The sequence below is a fragment of the Urocitellus parryii genome, chromosome 9 (assembly GCF_045843805.1).
Source record: "Urocitellus parryii isolate mUroPar1 chromosome 9, mUroPar1.hap1, whole genome shotgun sequence".
In the NCBI taxonomy this organism is placed as follows: Eukaryota; Metazoa; Chordata; class Mammalia; order Rodentia; family Sciuridae; genus Urocitellus; species Urocitellus parryii.
In genome coordinates this window covers 19,989,477-20,010,887 of record NC_135539.1, presented here as the reverse complement: position 1 = coordinate 20,010,887, position 21,411 = coordinate 19,989,477, and the positions used below count along the sequence as shown (strand labels likewise).

The following is a 21,411-nucleotide window of genomic DNA, read 5'->3' as shown; positions in this document are numbered from 1 at the left end:
TTAGCACCACATGCGCGCAGGCCCTAGGATTCTGATTCTGCAGTTCAAGGGTGAAGCCAGGGTATTTTGTATTTTAAGTCGTGCCGCCAGTAGGGGTGGATTCGGGAAGCAGCCTGGTAAGGTCTTAGCGCTGGCTCCTCAAAGTTGTCCCCGCCCTGCATGGCGCGAAGACTCCTGGGAGTTGTAGTTTTCCAGTATAGTCGGTGCTTCCCGGAAGTGACGCAAGGCACCGCTTTTTTTCCTCTCTCGACGTTTCCGCTGTTTCGCTTTGGCGGTGTGACCGACTCTGGATCTCAGCTGGTTGGTATTTCCTGCGCCGCGTGCTTCGAAGAGGGATACCGGGCCGGGGGACGGCAGGGGACCGTGAGGAGGGATCGGAGGTCTGGGGTGGTGGTGGCTCTGACCCCCTTCTCGTGGCCCGTGACTCTCCGGCTCTTCCTCAGGTCCGGCCGCGCCGGCCTTAGCCCCTCAGCGCCGTCGCCATGTCGCGGTTTTTCACCACCGGTTCGGACAGCGAGTCCGAGTCGTCCCTGTCCGGGGAGGAACTCGTCACCAAACCTGTCGGGGGTAACTACGGCAAACAGTGAGTAGGAGAGGCTGCGCCGTGTGCCTCTCGGGGAGTGCGGATTGGGCGGGCTGCGGAGAGCCGCCACTGAGGGGGGGGGGTGGGGGATGGAGGCGCGACTTCGCTGGATGGTGTTTACCGCGCCGGGGCGGCGGGGGAAGCGCAGCTCTCCATCGTGGGGTGTTGTGAATTGTGGGAGTCCACCCCCGGGGTCGGAGGGGTGGAATCTTGGAGAAGACGCTTCCGGCTGGCGGGGTCAGTTGCATCAGCTTTTTGGTTGGCTTATACGTCTCCAGAGTGCGCCTCCCCCGTCCCTTTCCCATCACCCCCTGCTCCCCTTTACGTCAATCTGGTCTTAACCCCAAACCTCCAAATCCCGGCTTTTCTTACCCCCAAGAAATCCTCAGTGACCATCCGACTCAGAGACCCAAACCTTGAATGTTTAGTGAATGCCTGAGTGTCCCCTGATGTGCCTCTTGGTTCTGTAGCAGGTTTTTAAACATCTGTTATACTCCTGTCGTTTACCTCTACTTAAATAGCCTTCCCCCATCTCTGCAAATATATTTTCTCAAACTATTGTCATTCCCTTTCCACTTCTCATTATTTCTGTTGTGTTCCTGTTCTACTATTTAGTGTGTACATGCCCAGGCACATGTGCTCACTAATATGGATATGATTTCTTATCACTTCCACAAGTGGAAAGCCAGCATCACTTGTCATAAAATGGAAAACAACTGGAAAAATTAATAAAATAGAAAGAAAAGAATGGAGGCCCTCTTGCTGGCTGGGTACTGTGATCTGGTCTCTGTAAACTAGTAGCCAGTTGCTGTATTCCCAGCAATACAGGCTGGGGCAGGAGGATCACAAGTTTGAGGCCAATCTAGGCAACTTAGTGAAGATACTGTTTGAAATTTAAAAGGGGGGGGGGCTGTAGCTCAGTGGTACAGTGACATTGGGTTCAATCCACAATATCATGGAAAAGAAAACTACTGACAATAGAGGTATTTAAGCCACTGAGAAGTTTTTTGTTGTTGTTGTTTTTGTTTTTTAAGAGAGAGTGAGGAGAGGAGAGAGAGAGAGAATTTTTAATATTTATTTTTTAGTTCTCGGCGGACACAACATCTTTGTTGGTATGTGGTGCTTAGGATCGAACCCAGGCCGCACACATGCCAGGCGAGCGCGCTACCGCTTGAGCCACATCCCCAGCCCTGAGAAGTTTTTCTTGCTGTTGTGTTTTATGGGATCTAGTTTAGGTACCAGCTCCTTGAAGCTTTATCTTTTCTAGCCTTTTCTCTATCCTGTCTTCCCACCATACTGAGAATTCCCAGGGGTGCTTTACTGCTAGGCTGTATCCTGGCTTCTGCCTTGTAAATACTGCTAGGCTGTATGACTGGCTTCTGCCTTGTAAATCTCCTGCCTCAGCCCCTCAAGTAGCTGAGATTAAAGATACGTGCTACCATGCCTGGCTCGCTCCTTCCTTCCCTTCCTTCCCTTCCTTCCCTCCTTCCCTCCTTCCCTCCTTCCTTCCTTCTTTCTTTTCTTTTTTCTTTTCTTTTCTTTCCCAGCGATTGAACCCAGGAGTGCTTAACCACTGAGCTCCATCCCCAGCCCTATTTTGTGTCAATAAGTTTCTTAGCCCCTGGCTAAATTGTTATGGCTGGTTTTAAACTCATGATCTTCCTGCCTCAGCCTCCTTACTGCTGGAATTACAGGCATTTGTCACCATGTCTGTCTTGCACAGTGTTTTCCATGGTTTACCTTGTAGTATATAACAGTGCCTTGGTTCCACCTGCCCCCCTCTGAGAAATGTAATAACTAGAAGTGGAGGTTGTTAATAGTCTCTATTCCTACTGAACAGGCCATTGTTACTGAGTGAGGATGAAGAAGATACCAAAAGAGTTGTCCGAAGTGCCAAGGACAAGAGGTGAGTCAGTGGGAAGTTTCTGGGAGCAGTGGGAAGTTTTTCCTGTGGTGGACATATCAAATGTGGAACTGGGCTCCTAATCCAGGTTTGAGGAGCTGACAAATCTTATCCGGACCATTCGTAATGCCATGAAGATTCGGGATGTCACCAAGTGCCTGGAAGAGTTTGAGCTCCTGGGAAAAGCATATGGGAAGGCCAAGAGTATTGTGGACAAGGAAGGTGTCCCTCGGTTCTACATCCGCATCCTGGCTGACCTGGAGGACTATCTTAATGAGGTGTGATGCATGTGGGTGAAGGGAAGCCAAAAGCACACCTGGCTGTGCTAACCATCTGGCTTCCAGGATTCGTTTCTTCCTGGATTCTTTGCCTTATTATATACAGTGTTCCTTGAACATAGAAAATGGGATAATATAAGGGGGAAAAACGTTTTGGCCCTAGATTGTATTTATCTCTTACTCATGATTTTGTTCTTTTAGGGTGATATATGAAGGATTTTAAAAAAAATTAATAGGCAAGGTACAGTGATATATGCCTATAATCCCAGCAGCTCAGGAGGCTGAGGCTGGAGGATTGCAGGTTCAAAGCCAGCCTCAGCGACTTAGCAAGGCTGTAAGCAACCTAATGAGACCCTGTTTCAAAATAAAAGGGGCTGGGGATTGATTCAGTGATGAATGCCCTTGGGTTCAGTCCCTGATACAAAAAATAATAATAATAAAAAATAAAAAGTTAATAGGAGTTAGGGATGTAATTCAGTGTTGTTCCTAAATTCAATCCCCACCACCAGAAAATGTGTAGTTCATAAGTAGTGCAGGTGGTATATAGGTAATGACCTTCAAAAAAGTGATGGTGGGTGGTGTACACCTGTAATCCCAGTGGCTTGGGAGGCTGAGACTGAGGCAGAAGAATGGTAAGTTCAAAGCCAGCCTCAGCAAGGACAAGGTACTAAGTAACTCAGTGAGACCCTGTCTCTAAATAATATACAAGATAGGGCTGGGGATGTGGCTCAGTGGTCAGGGTACCCCTGAGTTCAATCCCCAGTACCAAAAAAAAAGTGGTGGTGGAACCTGAAGTTTAGTCAGTACTACTTTGTCTTAAATTACTGTTCTCCCTCTGTACCTCTTCTTTCATTTAGCTTTGGGAAGATAAAGAAGGGAAAAAGAAAATGAACAAGAATAATGCTAAGGCTCTGAGCACCTTGCGCCAGAAGATCCGAAAATACAACCGAGATTTTGAGTCTCATATCACAAACTACAAGCAGGTTAGGGATGCTTGAGGCAGACTTTTTTTTTTAAACTGAGATCATTGATCCCATAACTCCCTCAAAAGAGCATTAACAAGTGGGTATGAGACTGGAAAAGGAATTATGGGGGATGGGATGGGTTGTGGTTGGCAGGCATCCTTAGTTATCTCTCATTTTCCTATGTCCAGAACCCTGAGCAATCTGCAGATGAGGATGCAGAGAAGAATGAGGAGGATTCAGAAGGTGAGAAAGCTTCAAGGCCCTTATTGCAAATGGTTAAGAGGTCCAAAGTTAGGGGTTCCTTTGTTTGGTTGGTTGCCCTTCAGTCTTACACTTTAACATTCTAAATTTTTTCTCCCTCCTTCTAGGCTCATCAGATGAGGATGAAGATGAGGATGGAGTTAGTGCTGCAGCATTCTTGAAGAAGAAATCGGAAGCTCCTTCTGGGGAGAGTCGCAAGTTCCTCAAAAAGATGGATGTAAGAGCCAGGGTTAGATTAATGAGTGATTTGGCTGCTAGAGGTCATTTGGGTCTCTGGAAAGAAGAAAAGAACCAAGGAACCCTGTGGTTGGGAGGGGTGGGATTTAGTCTGATTTGAGAACTGGCTTAGATGAGAACACTGAGCTAACTGCCTCTGGCCCTGGGGAGTTGTGTGTCCTTGGGGCAAGTTGTAATGTCTGTAGGTCTTGGAGGTCCATTCCAGCTCCTGATAATCACTCTCCTTCTGCTTCTAAAATTCCCTTGAGACACAGGAGATCAGAGAGACCAGTCTTCCTATCTTCTTGTTCATTTTTTTTTTCCCTCCCTTTAAGGATGAAGATGAGGACTCAGAAGATTCTGAAGATGATGAAGACTGGGACACAGGTTCCACATCCTCTGGTTCAGACTCAGAGGAGGAAGAAGGGAAACAAACAGCACTGGCCTCAAGATTCCTTAAAAAGTAAGGAAATAAATGGCACCTAGGGCTATGGTGGGAAGAATAGAAAGCCTTCAGTCATCTTGAAGGTTGTTGTTTCTTCCATATAGTCATTTTAGGAATGTTAAGTGCTCCTGTTTCACAGCAGGGCTCAGAAAGTCAAGTATATTAGTTGGCTAAGATCACAAAGCTAATGAGTCCTAAATATGGGATTTGAAGATTCCAGAGTCCTAATGTTTAACCACCTTACTCATTGCATGTAGACTGGGTGCACATCTCACTTTGGCATCTATTAACTGTGATACTGAGCAAGATGTTTAGGGCCTAGATAAATTACTTAGGCTGGCCTTGAACTTGTGGTCTTTCTGTCTTAGCCTCCCTAGTTGCTGGGATGACAGGCACATTGGTCACCACACATCTGTCTTTTTTTTTTTTTTTTTTAAGGGTTTTTGTTTGTTTTTTGTACCAAGGATTGAGCCTGGGGTGCTTAACTCCTGAGCCACATCCCCATTTTACTTTTTATTTTGAGATAGGATCTTGCTAAGTTGCTAAGGGCCTCACTAAGTTGGCTGGCTTTGAACTCATGATTTTCCTACCTCAGCCTCCCAAGTTGGGATTGTCGGTGTGCACCATTGTGCCCAGCTTATTTTAAGATTTTTAATAGCTTTATTGAGGTAACTAGTAACTACACATATTTAAAGTTAATTTGATAAATTGTCACAATTCTTGTATACCCATGAAGTCTTGCCACACTTGAAACAAATAATAACTATCACCTAAGAATTTCCTCATGCCCCTTTCTCAGCCTGTGTGCTACTACACCTACTCTCCTCACCCTTTTCCCTGATTTTTTTTTTAACAACTTGTTGCATAGCTGGTTAGGTTCAAGCAATACTTCTGCCTCACCCTCCTGAGTAGCTGGGACTATAGGCATGTACCACCATACCCAGCTTTGATTGGCTTTCTATCACTAATTTAGCCTTTTCTAAAATCTTATATAAATGAAATCATGTAGTATGTAATTTAGGGCATCAGTTGGTTTTATTTTGAGATTAATCCTGTTTCCGTTTCTCACCCCTTTGGAGGGGGGCACTTCTGTATTTTTCCCTCCTGTTCAGTTTGTTTCTCTCTGCTGGTTTGGGAATTAATACGTTATAGAGGTTACACTTGAGTTTTAGTTTTGTCTTTAACCTATGGAATTTTACTTGGAACATCTAACTGGAAAGAGGGAGAGGGTTGAAAACTAGTTGAATCAATATTCTGAAGAAAGTTTTTGGAGAAATAATGTTGGAATTTTGGTTGTCACAGGGAATTTTGGGTGGTGCTTGAAATTGAATCTAGGGCCTTGTGCTTGCCAGGCACATGCTCTGCCACTGAGCCCCCCAGTCCATAGTGTTATTGGGGTTGTTTGTTTGTTTGTTTAATGTGCTGAGGATTAAACCCAGTACCTACCTCATGTGGGCCAGGCTAGCACTCTGTCACTGAGCCATAGTCCCAGTCCTCCCATAGGTTTTCTGACATTGAGGAAATTTTTTTTTCATTGTTAATGGACCTTTTATTATTTATATACAGTGCTGAGAACCAAGTGGGCACTCTACCACTGAGCTACAACTCCAGCTCCAATTTATTTATTTTGCAATTTTCAAATTTTATTCTTTTCCTGGGCCAATAATATGTGGTGTGAGACTATCTTCTTATGCTGGGCTGGGGTCAAAGCTCCACCATTAATCATGCGATCATGAGAGTAAATTAATACTCTACAGTTCACTGAATTGAAAATTGATTTTGATCAGTTGATATGGTGGGTTAAATGTATTTGCAACTTAGAATAGTTGTAATTTATGAAGTGTTGTAACCCCATCATAAGTCAAAGCATCTGTAGAGAGGAAAGGAACAAAGGGGAGAAACAAACCACAATAAATTCTGTTTGCACATTTTTCTGTATAAGCTCTCCTTGAGTCAGCCAATCAGTGTTTATGGATTTTCAAGAAAATATGATGGGCTGTCTATAATGTCTGCCAGTATCCTTTTTCTGCATCTCCTTGTTAAAGCCAATCTGTATCTTTTCCTTGATTAGAATTTCTCAGCCTTTACCTTTTGATGGAAACAAGCTCATAAAGGAGTAGGTTCATCCTCCAGAATTTCAATCTCTTTTTAGTGTGGGCTATGACTGGGGTAGCTTTAAAGCACCTGGATATTAGATCATAGCTTTGGATAGAAAATATGACGACTATCACAGATATTTTTAGAAATATTTTAGAACCTATATTTAATTTTCAAACAGGGTTAAAAGCCTATCTAGGAGAATGTCTTTTCAGAATCAGCTTAGTTAACTTTAATCAAGTGGCTTGTTTCTTTCTTTTTCTTCCTTAAAGAGTCAAGGTCCTTGTGTTGAATAATAAGGTTTCAGCTCTCAGTCCTGCCTCAGCTTTAGCCTTGGCCTCCTGAGTAACTAGGACTGCAGGCATATGCTAGTGGCTTGTGGCTTGTTTCTTAATTGAGTAAATGATCTGTTTTTTCCAGAGTATTTATCCAGGAACTGTAAGATGTTGTTTATTGCACAGACTCTGTCTTTACTGTATTTGAGATAAATTTTGTTTGGTTAATTTTTAAGGAATATATTAGATTGGGGTTAAAAATCCTTAAAATTTGAAACTTATTGTTTTAGAGGTAAATTACAGATTACACACTCAGGTTTCTGAATTTGTAGTTGGTACAAATTTTTAAGAATATACTCATAAAAGGGTGTCTTGAATCCTTTTTGATAAGTAGCCATTTGAACTTCTAATTGTGAGCAACTAACAGATTGTTTTTAAACTTGTATGTAATTAACCACTGAAAAGATTAGTAATAGAGATGAGCAAAAATGACTGACAGAAAAGAAATAGTAGAAAATGCAAACAATAAAATGTCTTATCTCAGTTATGGATCTTGATCTGAAGGTTTTTGGAAGAAGTTGTCTACACCTGATGCCATGATTGACCTGTGAAATCTTAAAGGGATGCTATCTACTTCTAAGAGTTACTTCTTAAGGGTTGTGCTTGTGTGTGCATGTTGGTAAGCAAGAGTGTGTGTGAGAGAGAGACTTCAAGGGATCTAATGAGATTGAATGCCTGCATTGTTAGAATCCTAAGCAAGGATCTATTTCAAAGCAATTTTTTTTTTAAGAGAGAGAGAGAGAATTTTTAATATTTATTTTTTAGTTCTTGGCGGACACAACATCTTTGTTGGTATGTGGTGCTGAGGATTGAACCCGGGCCGCACGCATGCCAGGCGAGCGCGCTACCGCTTGAGCCACATCCCCAGCCCTCAAAGCAATTTATTATAGCTGTGGTTTCGAAGGCATGGAATAGTCCTTCATATTGTATAGTATAGTTCTAGGCCTGACTTCTGTTGGTGCCTCTCAATCTTTAATGTCTTAGCTGTATTAAGTCTAGAACTGTAGTTTTTGTCTGTTGGATATATACCCAATAGATAGACATCTGTCTACTTATAATTTTCTGACAAGATGTTACTGTGCCAAGGTATAATCAAGGTCAAGAAGTCAAGCCCAAGTTTTAGGTCTTTTAGCTAGAATTTCTTAGGGTATGAATTCATTGTTCTAAATACTCTTAGGGCTAAGAGTAAAACTTTAGGCCAAGAAAGATAAGTTTGTTGGAAGCACTGATTTTTACTGATTGATTGTTTTTTTTTTGTTTGTTTGTTTTTATTCATTTTAGTTATACATGACAGAAGGGTGTATTTTGATATATTATACATACATGGAGTATAACGGCCCGTTCTTTTTTTTTTAAAGAGAGAGGGAGAGAGATAGAGAATTTTAATATTTATTTTTTAGTTTTCAGCGGACACAACATCTCTGTTTGTATGTGGTGCTGAGGATCGAACCCAGGCCGCACGCATGCCAAGCGAGCGCGCTACCGCTTGAGCCACATCTCCAGCCCACGGCCCGTTCTTTTGGTTGTACATGACGTAGAGTTACACTGAACATGTATTCATATGTGAACATAATGTCTGATTCATTATACTATCTTTTCTGTTTCCATTCTTCCTCCCTTTCCTTCATTCCCCTTTGTCTAATCCAAAGTATTTCTATTCTCCCACCCCCCTCCCTTATTCTGTGTTAGTGTCCACATATTAGAACTTTCAACCTTTGGTTTTGGGAGATCACCTTATTTCACTTAGCATGATTGTCTGCAGTTCCATCCATTTACTGGCAGATGCCATAATTTCATCCTTTTTTATGGCTAAGTAATGTTTATATACCACAATTTCTTTATGCATTCATCTGTTGGAAGGACAGTTGGATTGGTTCCAAAGCTTAGCTGTTGTTGAATTCAGCTGCTATAAACATTTATGGGGCTGTGTCACTATAGTATGCTGGTATTAAATCCTTTGAGTATATACCAAAGAGTGGGATAACTGGGTCAAATGGTGATTCCATTCTGAGTTTTCTGAGGAATCTCCATACTGCTTTCTAGAATTGTTACACCAATTTGCATTCCACCAGCAGTGTATGAGTGTATCTTTTCTTCCACATTTTTGCCAACATTTATTGTTACTTGTATTTTTTTAATTATTTATTTTATGTGGTGCTGAGAATTGAACCCAATGCCTCACACATGCTATGCAGCATTCCACCACTGAACCACAACCCCAGCCTATTACTTTTATCTTGGTAATTGCCATTCCGACTGGAGTGAAATGAAATCTCTGTAGTTTTAATTCACATTTCTCTAATTGGTGAGATGTTGAACATTTTTTGATCTATTTGTTGACCGGTCATATTTCTTCTGTGAAGTGCCTATTCTGTTGCTTTGCCCATTTATTGATTGGGTTATTTGTGTTATTTTGGTGTTTTTTTTTTAGTTCATATATTCTAGAGATTAATGCTGTATCTGAGATGCAGGTAGCAAAGATTTGAAGCACTGATTTTAAAAACAGCATTAGCTCCTTTGATCCTCTTAGAGCTGTGGGGATAATGTGGACAAAGAGGTTTCAACTTAATGAACATATTTTGCATATTTACAAAACCTGTAAAGTGAATTTTTATTGTTAGGAAACAGTGATATGGGGGAAAATCCATAAGGGTTTGTTTTGTTTTGTTTTTCAAGAGCTAAAGCATTAATCTTTTGGCAAAGGAAAATTTTAACACAAGTGGCATATTTATAAACTACTTACTGGGCTGGGGTTGTAGCTCAGTGGTAGAGTGCTTACCTAGCATGTGTGAAGCACTGGGTTCCATCCTTAGCACCACATAAATAAATAAGTAAATAAAGGTGTTGTGTCCATCTAAAACTAAAAAAAAAAAATGTGTGTATATATTTTTTTTTAAAGTGCTACTTACTGAAACATCCAAACTTTTAAATATTTTAACCTTGTCATATTTGGTTTATATTTTATTATGTACTAATTAAAAATCTAGAGATGGCTTAGGCAACATCAAGTGACATTTTGAGACAACCAATGATTTTTTTTTGTGGAGCATTTTTTACATTGAAGTTTTTTTCTTCTTAAATGTTTAAATTCAGAATTTAGATCAATCAATTTTCATAAAATAAGCCAATATAACAGCTGAATATTTTTTCACCTTTTTTAATGTAAACTGACTGTCAAGAGTCTGTTTTTATTGAAGGGGGAAAAAAAAGCTTAGCCTGGATAGAGCACCTATCAAAAAACAATAACTCAGGGCTGGGGTTGTGGCTCAGTGGTAGAGCACTTGCCTAGCATGTGTGAGGCCCTGGGTTCAATCCTCAGCACCATATAAAAAAAAATTAAAAGCATTGTGCCCATATGCAACTTTAAAAAATAATTTAAAAAATAAGTTGTTTAAAATTTTTCTTTATTTAAACATTGAAGATTAGCTTTGGAGTTAGATGACAGTTGTTTATGTCTACAATAGCCTGATTGACACCTTATTGGATCTGGCCATGCCCTCCCTACCCTTTATAATAGTGTTTTAATTGGTGTAACATGGTGACATATTGGTGCGTAGTCCAGCAAATCAAACGTTCAGTGGTCCTGGCTTTGGTTCTAGTCGTGGTTGTCTCTGTTATGCAGGTCACTGTTGTTTAGCACAACTTGGATCCTTAGTGCAGGGAAAGAGGTAGTAGTTCATGGGAGGAGGAAGCTTCAGTGATGTGAAGGGGATTGGTATTTCATCTTTTGTCTTCTGACAGGGCCCCCACCACAGAGGAGGACAAAAAGGCAGCTGAAAAGAAACGGGAGGACAAAGCCAAGAAGAAGCACGATAGGAAATCTAAGCGCCTGGATGAGGAGGAAGAAGACAATGAAGGAGGGGAGTGGGAAAGGGTCCGAGGTGGAGTGCCCCTCGTTAAGGTGAGGACTTTAGAATTAAAATGAACTGGGGAGCGGTTTGGGAGAGCATACAAGTGCCCACCTGGTCAGAGTGGGGAAAAGCTTAAGGTAAAAGATTTCTGCGGACATGCATATGACAGGATATGTATTGGCCTAGGAGAAGCCAAAAATGTTTGCCAAGGGAACTGAGATCACCCATGCTGTTGTCATCAAGAAATTGAATGAGATTCTACAGGCACGAGGCAAGAAGGGAACTGATCGGTAAGATTCATGGGCCCAGGCTATGGACTGTAGGGTGAAGAAGCTCTTTTTCTACAACACAAGGCAGAGATTGGTGAGGAAATAGCTCTGTTTTGGTACTGTTTTTGCCACAAGTAAAATGGGAATAATATTCACCTTTAATTATTAGGTGACTGAAGAGAATTATGGGTATGAAACCATTTTATATCATCCCAGGGTTGTTAGCACTATTGCTGTTTTTGTTAGGAATATAAAGGAGAAGCAAGCATACAGATGAAAATAGGAGTATCATAAATGGCTGCCTTGCTTGTCTGAAGAGAGCATTCTATATGACAGGATGAGATCTTTTGATTCCAAAGCCTTACTCAGTTCTGTACCCCTCCAGTGCTACCCAGATTGAACTGCTACAACTGCTGGTTCAGATTGCTTCTGAAAACAACCTGGGGGAGGGTGTCATCGTCAAGATCAAGTTCAATATCATTGCTTCTCTCTATGACTACAACCCCAACCTGGCCACATATATGAAGGTGAGGGCAACAAAGAGGACTATCTCAAAGCTGAATTGACTGGTCAGGGAGAGGTGCCTAGAGTTTAAAAAATCGGGGACTATGGACACAGTCTTGCTAGTTGAAGGCTCTATGTAATCTTGGTGAAAGAGGCTGTTGGGAGACAGTTGCTTTTCCCATTCTCAGACCTCTGATTCTGCTGTCTGATCTCTTGGCAGCCAGAGATGTGGCAGAAATGCCTGGACTGCATTAATGAACTTATGGACATCTTATTTGCAAATTCCAACATCTTTGTAGGAGAGAACATTTTGGAAGAAAGTGAGAACCTGCAAAATGTTGACCAGGTAAAGGGGAATTGGCAGGATAACTGGAGGTATATGTTTCTTTGGGGGAGGCTCAGTGGAGATGGAAGAAAGGCAAAATTTAGGATAGAGATCTGGGCTAATTTATTTATTCCTCTTTTGCTTTCCTCTTCAGCCACTGCGTGTCCGTGGCTGTATTCTAACTCTGGTGGAACGAATGGATGAAGAATTTACCAAAATAATGCAAAATACTGATCCTCACTCCCAAGGTGAGCCTAAGTAAGCATGGTCTTTGAGAGGGGAAAGTGCAGGAAATCTTGCTAACTTTTGGGTTTTGTAAGGATTGTAAATCAAAGCAAAAAGCCAGTCCTTTCCTACCCAGCATCGCACTGAAGAACCTGTTGAGATGCTGGGCTCCACTCCCATAGTTTTTGATTCATTTGGGGGTAGGAGGGCACAGCAGGAATTGGATTTTCCTCCTGTTTCCAGGTGATATTCCTGGTTTGGGGACTTATATTTTGAGACCTATTGGGGCAGGGCATCTGTTTTTAATTGGCTTGTTTAGTATGGATCAGAAGCATTGGAATGGGGAGGTGCAGGAGAGTTTACTCAGTAAAAATACTAATATGCCCATTAAATCAAGGGTGTAGTGCTTAAACAGGCCACCAAAAGTCTCCATGCATATGGAGCTTACTTTGGTACTATAGAAAGGCAGTTGCAAATATTACTAAAGTAATAAACAAGGTAATATTGAATCACATGAATTAAGACATTGTAATGGAACCCTGAGATTGAAAATGACTGGAAGGATGGCTGCTTTAAATGTAGTTGAAGATCATTGAGTAGGAACCATTTGAGATGAGGTCAGAGGAAGAATTAGAAGAGGGCACTGAGAGAGGAACAGAAAGTGAGCTTGGCACGTTTTAGGAATAAAAAGTGGTTCGGGCTCATCTAAGGCTAGGGGAGAATCATGGGATAATTAGGGCAAGTGCCAGATTTCACAGGCCCTTGTTGGCCAAGGTTGGTAGTTGAGATTTTTTTCCTGAGCCATGGGATAGCAACATTGTAGGTTCTGGGAGAGGATAGTGTTTCCAGGGCACGTTGAATACTTCCTGACAAATGGCAGAGAATAGATGAAGCTAACTGGATCGATTAGGGACAGGTGTTGGGAAAACTTGGATGCCTGGCTGAGATGAGGGTGAATGCTTTTTCTGCTAGAATATGTGGAGCACCTGAAGGATGAGGCACAGGTATGTGCCATCATTGAGCGCGTGCAACGCTACCTGGAGGAGAAGGGCACCACTGAGGAAATCTGCCGCATCTACTTGAGGCGCATCCTTCACACCTATTACAAGTTCGATTATAAGGCCCATCAGCGGCAGCTTACCCCTCCTGAGGGCTCTTCAAAGGTGAGTGCTTGACAGTTGTGCAAGGGAGAGAGGTGTGTTGGTTTGTGCTACTTAATCTATTAGGACTTGATGGCAAATCTATTCCCTAGGAACTTCTTTTGGTGGAGTAGTGAGGGAAATGAGGGATTAGAATAAAGCTGGATAAAGTCTCATCTTCGATTATTAGAATTTGAGCCATTTTTTATGTTTGTCTCCAATAATGTCTCTCCTCCTCCTAGTCTGAACAAGACCAGGCAGAAAATGAGGGTGAGGATTCAGCTGTGCTGATGGAGAGGCTCTGCAAATACATCTATGCCAAGGACCGCACAGACCGGATCCGTACATGTGCCATCCTCTGCCATATCTACCACCATGCTCTGCACTCTCGCTGGTATCAGGCCCGTGACCTCATGCTTATGAGCCACCTACAAGACAATATTCAGCATGCAGACCCACCAGTGCAGGTAGGCTGAGGAGGCATCTGACCCTAATGATGAAGAAGAGCCTAGGCTTCTGTCCTCTGGACAAATTGGTTTAACCAGTAAAGCCACTCTTTATTGCAGATCTAAGGAAACACTTGGTCTTTTCTCAATGCCAGTATTCTTTGACCCTCCTCCATGTTGACCCATATTTTATATTGTCCCAATTACATTAAAGTCTTTTGGAGTAGAGACAGCTGTGAATTTAACTGACATTCATATTATTTATTGTTTTTCTGGTCCAGAACATTAGATTTATTTCACGTAAAAAGGTTAAAAAAAAAAAAAAAAAAAACTAGGAGGGAAGACCCAAATGCAATGTCGTATATTGGGACACTATCTAACAATAGAACATCTAATTTTGCATATATTGGTATTATGAGGGCTTCTTCATATGGAGGAATTGCCAGAGCGGTGTCCAAGGTATAGATCCTGTTAAATGTGTATTTAAGATAATTGGAAAGTATCTATAGAACATTTGGTGTCTGGTGATGGTGGTTTTTAAACAACACTCATTTTTTTTTATATATATCTTCTATGAAATGTCTGGTCAACTCTTCTGCCCCTGCTTTTTGTTTATTCGTTTGTTTGGGTAGTGGGGATTGAACCCAAGGGTACTTTACCACTGATCCACATCCCCAGCCCTTTTTATTTATTTTGGCTCAAGGTTTGTGTGTAGTGAGATTGAGATTTTTTCCTTCACACAAACCTAGTTGTGCCAACATCATTTGAAGTAAATACATTCCTTGTTGTGTTGCTTTGGCACTTTTTGAAAAACCACATAACTCTGCAGGGATAGGGTGTTCCTGGACTCTGTTCCGTCCATTCATTCATCTTTTTGTATGTCCTTGTGCCACTCCCACACTGTCTCGATTGCTGAGCCTTTGTATGGTAGTTAGTCTTAAACTCAAGGCAGTATGAGTCCTCCAACTTCTTTTTCAAGATTGCTTTGGATAGTCTGGGTCTTTTGTTTTTCCACATAAATTTTAGAATCAATCTGCCTACAAAAGGACTGCTGGGATTATATTGAATCTATAAATCAATTAGTATCTCAATAATATTTAACCTTTCAATCCTGTACATTATATCTCTTTACTTAATTTCTTACTTAGTTTTTCTCTGTGGTGGTTTAGTTTTTGGTGTAGATTGTTCCTAAATATATTTTATGATTTTTATGCTATTTTAAATGCAGTTTTTTTCACCTTACAAGTATTAACTCCTAGTATTTAAAATACAATTAATTTTTGTATACTGGCTTTATATCTTGCCATTTTGTAAATTTATTCTAGTTATTTTATAGATTACTTTCTAGTTATATAATCATATACTTTGTAAGTATAGTTTTATTACTATAGATGGTCCCTGATTTAATGGTTTGACTTAGAGTTTTTCAGCTGATGATGGTACAGAAGTGATATGTACTCAGTAGAAACCATACTTCAGATTTTGAATTATGATCTTTTCCTAGGCTGGCAATATATATATTTTTTTATTTATCTTACATTGCAGTAATTAAAGTCTCTTAAGATAATACTGAATGAAAGTAGTGTGAGCGCAGTCAGCTTGCCTTGTTCTCAAGTGAGCTGGGAAGCAGTCAGCTTTCACTTACAAGGATGACAGTTTTTATAGATACCTTTTCCCGGATTCAGGTTCTCTTTTGACCCTATTTAGCTGAAAATTTTTGTCATAACTAAATCTTGGAATTTTGTCAGATTTCTTCTGCATCCATCGAAATTATATACTCTTCTTTATTCTGCTCATGAATTGAATGACCATGATTGTGGGGGCAAGTGCATGGAGTACTGCATATGTGGCATATATTAAGGGTATCTGAGTAGCAAATCACTCCCCCATGCTACGCGTGTGAGCGGCAAACGGCTTATCCCATATGCAGTCCTGGGCGTGAGGCTGTGTGTTGCAGACCCTGCACTTGCTCCATGGCCCACTCCTCGATTGGTTGCTGCAAAGACAGTTGGCCAGAAATTGTATTGGTGGTTGCTTATAATCTGCTTAGCTACTGCCTGAATATATATACACGGTAACTGTAATAAAAATCAGACCTGCTTCCTGCTTGGTCTCCGGAGGTCTTGATTAGCGACTCCACAGCCACACTTTCCTCTACCCTATTCCGTGGCCCATGCGCATAATTTCAGATTTTTGTCAAGGGGTACTAGGAATTGAATTCGTGAACTCAGCCTTAGAGCCACATCGCCAGCCCTATTTTGTAATTTATTTAGGGTCTCACTGAGTTGCTTAGTGTCTCGCTTTTGCTAAGTCTGGCTTTGAACTTCAGGTCCTCCAGCCTCAGCCTGCTGAGCCACTGGAATTATAAGTGTGCACCACCGAACCCAGCATAATTTCAGATTTTTATTTTTATTTTTTAATTTTTTTTTTAGTATTTAATGTGGTGCTAAGGATTAAACCCAGGGCCTTGCATGTGCTAGGCGAGCATTCTACCACTGAGCCACAACTACAGCCCATGATTTCAGATTTTTTTTTTTTTAAGAGAGAGAGAGAATTTTTTCTTCTATATATATATATATATAAATAATTTTTTTTTTTTTTTTAGTTTTCGGCAGACACAACATCTTTGTATGTGGTGCTGAGGATCGAACCCGGGCTGCACGCATGCCAGCGGAGTGCGCTACCGCTTGAGCCACATCCCCAGCCCAGAGATTTTTATACTAACCTTTGATTCCTGAGACCTAGCCTGTTTAGTCCTGATATATTATCTTTTATATATTGCTAAATTTTATTTGCAGTTTTGTTTTTTTTTTTTATGCTAGGGATTGAATTTTGTAAGCACTCTCACTAAACTGTACTCAGGCTCCTGTTTGCTCATACTAGTTCCTTTTTTTGTTTTTTCTTTTTTATAATGTTATTATATTATTATACTCTTATTTTATTTATTTTTTTGTAGTACTGAGATCAAATGCAGAGCCTCCTCATGCTAGGCATGCATTCTACTGCTATGCTACAGCCTCAGCCTGCTAATATTTCTTACAGCTGTTTGCATCAGTGTTATGTGACTTATGTGTTGATCTCCTACATTTTTTTGTTTGTTTTGTTGTTGTTTTTGTAATAGGGATTGAACCCAGGCATGCTACTTAACCACTAAGCCACATCTGCAACCCTTTTAGAGACAGGTTCTCACTGAGTTGCTTAGGGCCTTGCTAAATTGCTGAGACTGGCTTTAAATTTGCAGTCCTCCTACCTCAGTCTCCTGAGCTGTAGGGATTATAGGTGGACCTAGCTATAATTGTTAATGAAGATTTAGTCTTTCTGGGCACAGTGGCACATGCCAGTAACCCCAGTTGCTTGGGAGGCTGAGGCAGGAGGTTTACAAGTTCAAAGCCAGCCTCAGGAGGGCCATGAGCAACTTAGGGAGACCTTACCTCAAAATGAAAAATGTCCTTGGATTCATTCTCTTGGTCCCCCACCCCATCTCCACCAAAAAAATCATTAACATGAAGTGGTGGGTGTAGGGATGCATGCTTGTAATCCCCCTACTTGGTGGGCTAAGGCAGAAGGATCACAAATTTGAGGTCAACCTCAACATTTTAGCAAGACTTTGTGTCAAAGTAAAAAGCCAGAGGAGCTTAGTTGTCGAGCACTCCTGGGTTCAATCTCCAGTACTGCAAAAAGGAACAAAGAAAAGCAAGCCACCATTACCACACAAACTCCTTTTTTACTCCCTTCTCCTATTTTATTTTTCTGTAACATTAGTCATTTTCATCATGTAGTTATTTTGTTCTGTATCCACAGGCCATGCCCTTGTACTCAGCATATAGTAGATGCTTTAAATTTTTTGACTAAATGAACAACTTGCCTGTGGCTGACACCTGACTGCATTACTCTATTCCCCCAGATCCTGTACAACCGCACCATGGTACAGCTCGGCATCTGTGCCTTCCGCCAAGGCCTGACCAAGGATGCACACAATGCACTGCTGGATATCCAGTCAAGTGGCCGGGCCAAGGAACTTCTGGGCCAGGGTCTGCTGCTGCGCAGCCTACAAGAGCGCAACCAGGAGCAGGAGAAGGTGGAGCGGCGCCGGCAGGTCCCCTTTCACCTGCACATTAACCTGGAGCTGCTGGAGTGTGTGTATCTGGTGTCTGCCATGCTCCTGGAGATCCCCTACATGGCTGCCCATGAAAGCGATGCTCGACGCCGCATGATCAGCAAGCAGTTCCATCACCAGCTACGGGTGGGCGAGCGACAGCCCTTGCTGGGTGAGTGTGGACTTCTGTAGTGAGCACACTTCCTTTGCTGTTTGGTTATGATTAAGTATTAAGAGAAGTTAAGGAGAGTAACTCTCCCACTCAGTGATTCCATTTGGTTTAATGATACTTTCTCTGGCACTATTCTGAATGTTTTACAAATGAAAATTTGTTTCATCTGTTTTAGAAATGGCACTGTGATACAGATTCCCTTGTTTACCTCTTTTTCCTGATGTAGAAACTGAGGCACAGAGAAGTTAAAGTGACTTGCATAACTTTTAACCTCCCCCCTGCCTTCATTTACGGTGACTTCTTTGATTACTTGTGTGTATATGCCTGCACGCACATAAAGTGCTAGGTATCAAACCCAGAGCCTTAATGCTAGACAAGCATTTTACCACTGAGCTACATCCTCAGTCTTTGCTCGGATCACTTTTGCTGATCATGCAAGGCCTGAATGAGTTGTGTTTCAGTGGGGAGGGAATTGAACTGTGCCCTTCCCACCTACGCAGTTGGTGAGTGGAAGGGCTTGAGTGGGCCAAACTCACTATCCATGGCTATATCCCCTTACACGGATGTCTTCTACTGGTCTTGTGAATGACATCCTACGTGCAATCCTAAGGCAAATTTGGTTTGACTTACATAGTGATGTCTTATTTGATGGAAAGTTTTCCATTGAAAATCTGAATTTCTCACACCTTAGGTGGATCTGGCAACGCTGGGGCTGCCTTCCCATGGAGCTAGTCTTGGCAAGAGCTAAAGTTGAAGCTGTAGGGAAGGATTTTCTGGCTTACACGGTCCCTGCCTCTGTCTGTTACTCAGGATGTGTCAAAAAGCAGTTTCTAGGGCTGGGGTTATGGCTCAGTGGTAGAGCACTTGCCTAGCACTTGTGAGGCACTGGGTTGAATCCTCAGCACCACATAAAAATAAAGTTATTAAAAAAATGTTTTTATTTCAGCACTGCACTCTTGCTTGTAGAAAGATATTCCCAGAGCCTCTAAATTTACCTTTGCAACAGTATAACAATAGACTAGTCTAAGGTGTGTATTTTTTCTTACACTTAGTTCTTTTCGTATATTATTTGGTCCTGATCAGTGTAATACATTTGAACTTGCTGTGCCTATTCTGGTATTTTCCACGATAATTTCCAGTCTTGGCACTTTTGTACTTTATTTATCCTGAATTCCTATTAATTTTGTTTGTTGTGTTCCTGGCTTATCTCTCAAGAAAGTATTTGGGGACCTGAATTCATAATCAGCACATTGAGCCTGGGATTTCACAGAGATGATTTAACTGAGGCTGAATTTTTTTGGTACTGAGGATTTAAGCCAGTGGTGCTTTACCCTGAGCCACATCCCCAGCACTTTTTATTTTTATTTTGAAACAAGGTCTTGCTAAGTTGCTTAGAGCCTTCCTAAATTGCTGAGGCGATCCATCACTCTTCCTCAGCTGCCTGAGTCTTGAGTATGCAGGTGTGTGCCACCACATTTGGCGTGAGGCTGAATTTTTTAAAGGCAAATGAATGAGCCACTTTCAACACGAATAACCTAGACTATTCAGACTTTTAGTCCTAAACCCACCCTAGTCATTAAAGGTCTGTATGGATGTGGCAAAAACACAAAAGTGATAAAAGAATGATTGCTTGTGTCCAAATCTAAGGAAACGTATTCAGATATCAAGTGACGTGTACAGTCCGTTGCTTTTCAGTGAAACTGGGAGGGAATCTGGTCTAATTGTTTGCCCTCTGGCATATGTTCCTTCCTGAGCAGTGCTCATGGGGACAGGAGCCTGTGCCCCGAGTATGTCTAGGTCCTACCTTATTCCCAACTTTCAGGTCCCCCTGAGTCCATGAGGGAACATGTGGTTGCTGCCTCCAAGGCCATGAAGATGGGTGACTGGAAGACCTGCCACAGCTTCATCATTAATGAGAAAATGAATGGGAAAGTGTGGGACCTGTTCCCTGAGGCTGACAAAGTTCGCACCATGCTGGTTAGGTGAGTGCAGAAGGAGGTTGTGGTAGGTGGGAAAGGAAAGACTGACTGGTCTCCTTCCCTGAGAACCTCCTCCTTTTCTGCCCTCTTCCCATAGGAAGATCCAGGAAGAGTCCCTGAGGACCTACCTCTTCACCTACAGCAGTGTCTATGATTCCATCAGGTAGGATGGGCTCTGGGACTGCAGAGAGGCCCCCGCTTTGTAGTCCCGGAACTGGCTGCCCCACTCCCTGCTTTGCTTTCCTTCTCCCCAGCATGGAGACACTGTCAGACATGTTTGAGCTGGATCTTCCCACTGTGCACTCCATCATCAGCAAGATGATCATTAATGAGGAGTTAATGGTAAGGGCCATGTGATGGTAATGGTAGGTGGGGTCATGGAGAGAGCAGGCTGGACGGGTCTTATTGGTGTCACATCACTTGCCTTCAACAGGCCTCCCTAGACCAGCCAACACAGACAGTGGTGATGCACCGCACTGAGCCCACTGCCCAACAGAACTTGGCTTTACAACTGGCTGAGAAACTGGGCAGCCTGGTGGAGAATAATGAACGGGTATTTGACCACAAGCAAGGTACTTATGGCGGCTACTTCCGAGGTGAGTGGTTCCAGTCCCCTGTCCTCTCCCAGTACCCCAGCCCTCTACTGCCTTTCCCCTGTGCTCATGCCTTCCCCTTTCTTCCCACCTCTTTCCTGCAGACCAGAAGGATGGCTACCGCAAAAACGAGGGCTACATGCGCCGGGGTGGCTACCGCCAGCAGCAGTCTCAGACCGCCTACTGAGCTCTCCGTGTCTGTCTTGATGATCTAGACCATTCAGACTTTTAGTCCTAAACCCACCCCAGTCATTAAAGGTCTGTTTGAAGTTGTTACAGTTCCTAATTTTCTTCATGTTGTCACAGGTGTGTGTTGGTCTCATTCATTTGCTAATTTCTAAATTAACCACATGACAGGAACAAGGCTTGGGATACAGGATGAATTGGATGTACCCCTGACTTCAAAGAATCTAGTATACGCCTTGATAATTAATAGGAAATTATAGTGATGTGATAAGTTACAGCAGTGGAATTAAAAAGGTGGGTGTGATGAACAGAATGTGACTACGGGGCAGAACATTAGGGATGGCATAGTGGAGGTAGTAGAGACTGCTGAACCTTGAAGGGTGAGTGGTGGTTCATGAGGCAAGGAGAAAAGATAGTTAATCTAGATCAGTGTGAAGAGTGGTTTTTGAAACAGTGTAGATCAGCTTTTACCTGTTATAACAGGATGGGGACCATAATAAGAGTAAGCATAATTTTTATAAAAGTATTAGTCTACAGTAGATT

General features: G+C 42.0%; 1 protein-coding gene across 2 annotated transcripts; it reads left to right on the top strand.

Moving 5' to 3' along the window:
• The first annotated feature begins 218 nt into the window (after window positions 1–218).
• LOC113185111 (eukaryotic translation initiation factor 3 subunit C) lies at window positions 219–20,958 on the top strand. Of its 2 annotated transcripts, none has more exons than XM_026392095.2 (21): window positions 219–300; window positions 444–583; window positions 2,424–2,489; window positions 2,575–2,764; window positions 3,622–3,747; window positions 3,918–3,972; window positions 4,098–4,207; window positions 4,542–4,669; window positions 10,825–10,984; window positions 11,124–11,224; window positions 11,589–11,730; window positions 11,928–12,053; window positions 12,187–12,280; window positions 13,230–13,420; window positions 13,639–13,863; window positions 17,747–18,110; window positions 19,933–20,092; window positions 20,187–20,252; window positions 20,344–20,431; window positions 20,523–20,685; window positions 20,787–20,958. In XM_026392095.2, the coding sequence occupies exons 2-21, from the start codon at window positions 483–485 to the stop codon at window positions 20,867–20,869; spliced, it is 2,739 nt and encodes a 912-aa protein (XP_026247880.1). In that variant the 5' UTR covers window positions 219–300; window positions 444–482; the 3' UTR covers window positions 20,870–20,958. The 2 variants fall into 2 exon arrangements, with proteins under 2 accessions (XP_026247880.1, XP_026247879.1); XM_026392094.2 differs by having other exon boundaries at window positions 11,121–11,224.
• The last annotated feature ends 453 nt before the right edge of the window (window positions 20,959–21,411 follow it).